Below are 1,593 nucleotides of genomic sequence, written 5' to 3'. Positions count from 1 at the left end.
TCATGTAGTTGTAAAAAGCATGATAATATATTAAGTACTCCTAAGTACTCAGAATACGTTACTCTCGTTGAGTAACATAACGGAATACATGCCCCAAAATACATTTTGGGGCATGTATTCTGTAATCTGTAGTGGAATACATTTTAAAAGTAACCTTCCCAACACTGCATACACCTACATGCCTGCTCACATATGCACAGGCAGAGGTTGAGGTTAGCTAAAGGTCTCACTTAATGGCAGTGTTCAGGAGCTGAATCTCCTCTTTCAGTTTCTGAGCTTCCTCATGCAGCTGAGCTCTCTCCTGCTGCATCTTAGTGATGTACTCGGCGGTCTTCTGCAGTGTGGTGGCTTTGCTGATCTGCACACAGCAGAGAGAGGGATTACCATACATTAATCATATACAAAAATTATTCACCATTATAAATAATTATTTAAATCGACAAGCTCAAATCTGGTTGCACTGTTAATGCTAAGACTTAGCATTTGCATGTTACATATTACAATCTGCCTCCAACTTTCAGCATATCCATCTAAAATGCAGCAGCACACGTTTTCACAGTACCTTTATGCTTGGCTGAGAGCTGAGTGTTGTCACGAGGTTATGTAAAGTGTCAAATCCCAGTTTGATGTTGAAACGCCTCTTCTGCTCTGCTGAGATGTGAGTTATCCTCCTGGTGTCTGTTTGCTGCGCACAGCAGAGCTCAGAAATATATTTGTCACACTTCACACACATTCACATACTGAGATAACAATAAGACTCCTATGTTCTCACTCATCACTTAACAAGGACTTGATTATATTTATATGTATAAAAAAGAATATATCCAGGACGTCCTACCTTACTTGATTCTAGCTTTCCATATCCTGAGAACCCTGAGTGTGGAGACTCTGGGTTGGAGGCTTTGTCTAGAGGGTTTGGTGGTGATGTTTGTCCTTGATGTGTTGGAAAATTAACTAGAGAAAAAATAAATAACATACATGACATTTATGTATTATATTTGTTGGAAATCAGATGCACCTATGTGCGTCAAACCCTGCAGTAATGAGTTTTTAATCCATTAAATCAGCTCGACATGTTGTGGCTGTGGATGCTGGCATTTAATTAAGGCTTCAGCAGTACAGTTTTAGTCAGGACCAGTACGCTCAAAAGAAGATTGATATTTTTATCTGCAGTAATTATCTTTGGTATAATGGCTCTCCTCTGGGGCTTTGCATTCAATGTGCCACTCAATATTCATAACAGGAAAGGTGAAGGTGAGGAGAGCGGTAAAGGAGGAGCTTGGGTTGGGGGTGGGTTGCTAAGTGGCTTGTAGCAGCCCAGCCCCCAACTGTGCAGAGGCCAAAAACTATTAATAACAGATATGATTCAATGCAGAGATGTCTATTAACACATAGTGAGTGAGAAAGGTGACTAAAAAGGAAAAACTCAATGCATCATGGGAATCCCCGGCAGCCTACGTCTATTGCAGAATAACTAGTTATTAGTTAACTAATCCTTAGTTAACTAATAACTAAGGATTCAGGGTCACCTGGTCCAGCCCTAACTATATGCTTTAGCAAAAAGGAAAGTTTTAAGCCTAATCTTAAAAGTAG

The 1,593-nt window shown here is 39.9% G+C and overlaps 1 protein-coding gene across 1 annotated transcript; it reads right to left on the bottom strand.

Moving 5' to 3' along the window:
- Positions 1-120: 120 nt before the first annotated feature.
- LOC102295895 (carbohydrate-responsive element-binding protein-like) lies at positions 121-1,548 on the bottom strand. The gene is made up of 3 exons (XM_005953578.3): positions 839-1,548; positions 563-685; positions 121-358 (listed from the first exon to the last, which is right to left on the bottom strand). The coding sequence occupies exons 1-3, from the start codon at positions 983-985 to the stop codon at positions 227-229; spliced, it is 402 nt and encodes a 133-aa protein (XP_005953640.1). The 5' UTR covers positions 986-1,548; the 3' UTR covers positions 121-226.
- Positions 1,549-1,593: the final 45 nt, after the last annotated feature.

This window comes from Haplochromis burtoni, unplaced genomic scaffold, assembly GCF_018398535.1.
Source record: "Haplochromis burtoni strain Fernald_Lab_line unplaced genomic scaffold, NCSU_Asbu1 Contig_5626, whole genome shotgun sequence".
Taxonomy (NCBI): Eukaryota; Metazoa; Chordata; class Actinopteri; order Cichliformes; family Cichlidae; genus Haplochromis; species Haplochromis burtoni.
The sequence above is the reverse complement of the archived record's forward strand: the minus strand, read 5'-3'. Positions and strand labels throughout refer to the sequence as shown.

Excerpts from the sequence above, each read along its gene's own strand:
- LOC102295895 (XM_005953578.3), bottom strand. The coding sequence starts at position 985 with ATGTCATGTATGTTATTTATTTTTTCTCTAGTTAATTTTCCAACACAT. Across the intron at positions 686-838 it reads GAAAGCTAGAATCAAGTAAG|CAAACAGACACCAGGAGGAT; the intron begins GTAGGACGTCCT and ends TGCTGTGCGCAG. Across the intron at positions 359-562 it reads GCTCTCAGCCAAGCATAAAG|ATCAGCAAAGCCACCACACT; the intron begins GTACTGTGAAAA and ends TGCTGTGTGCAG.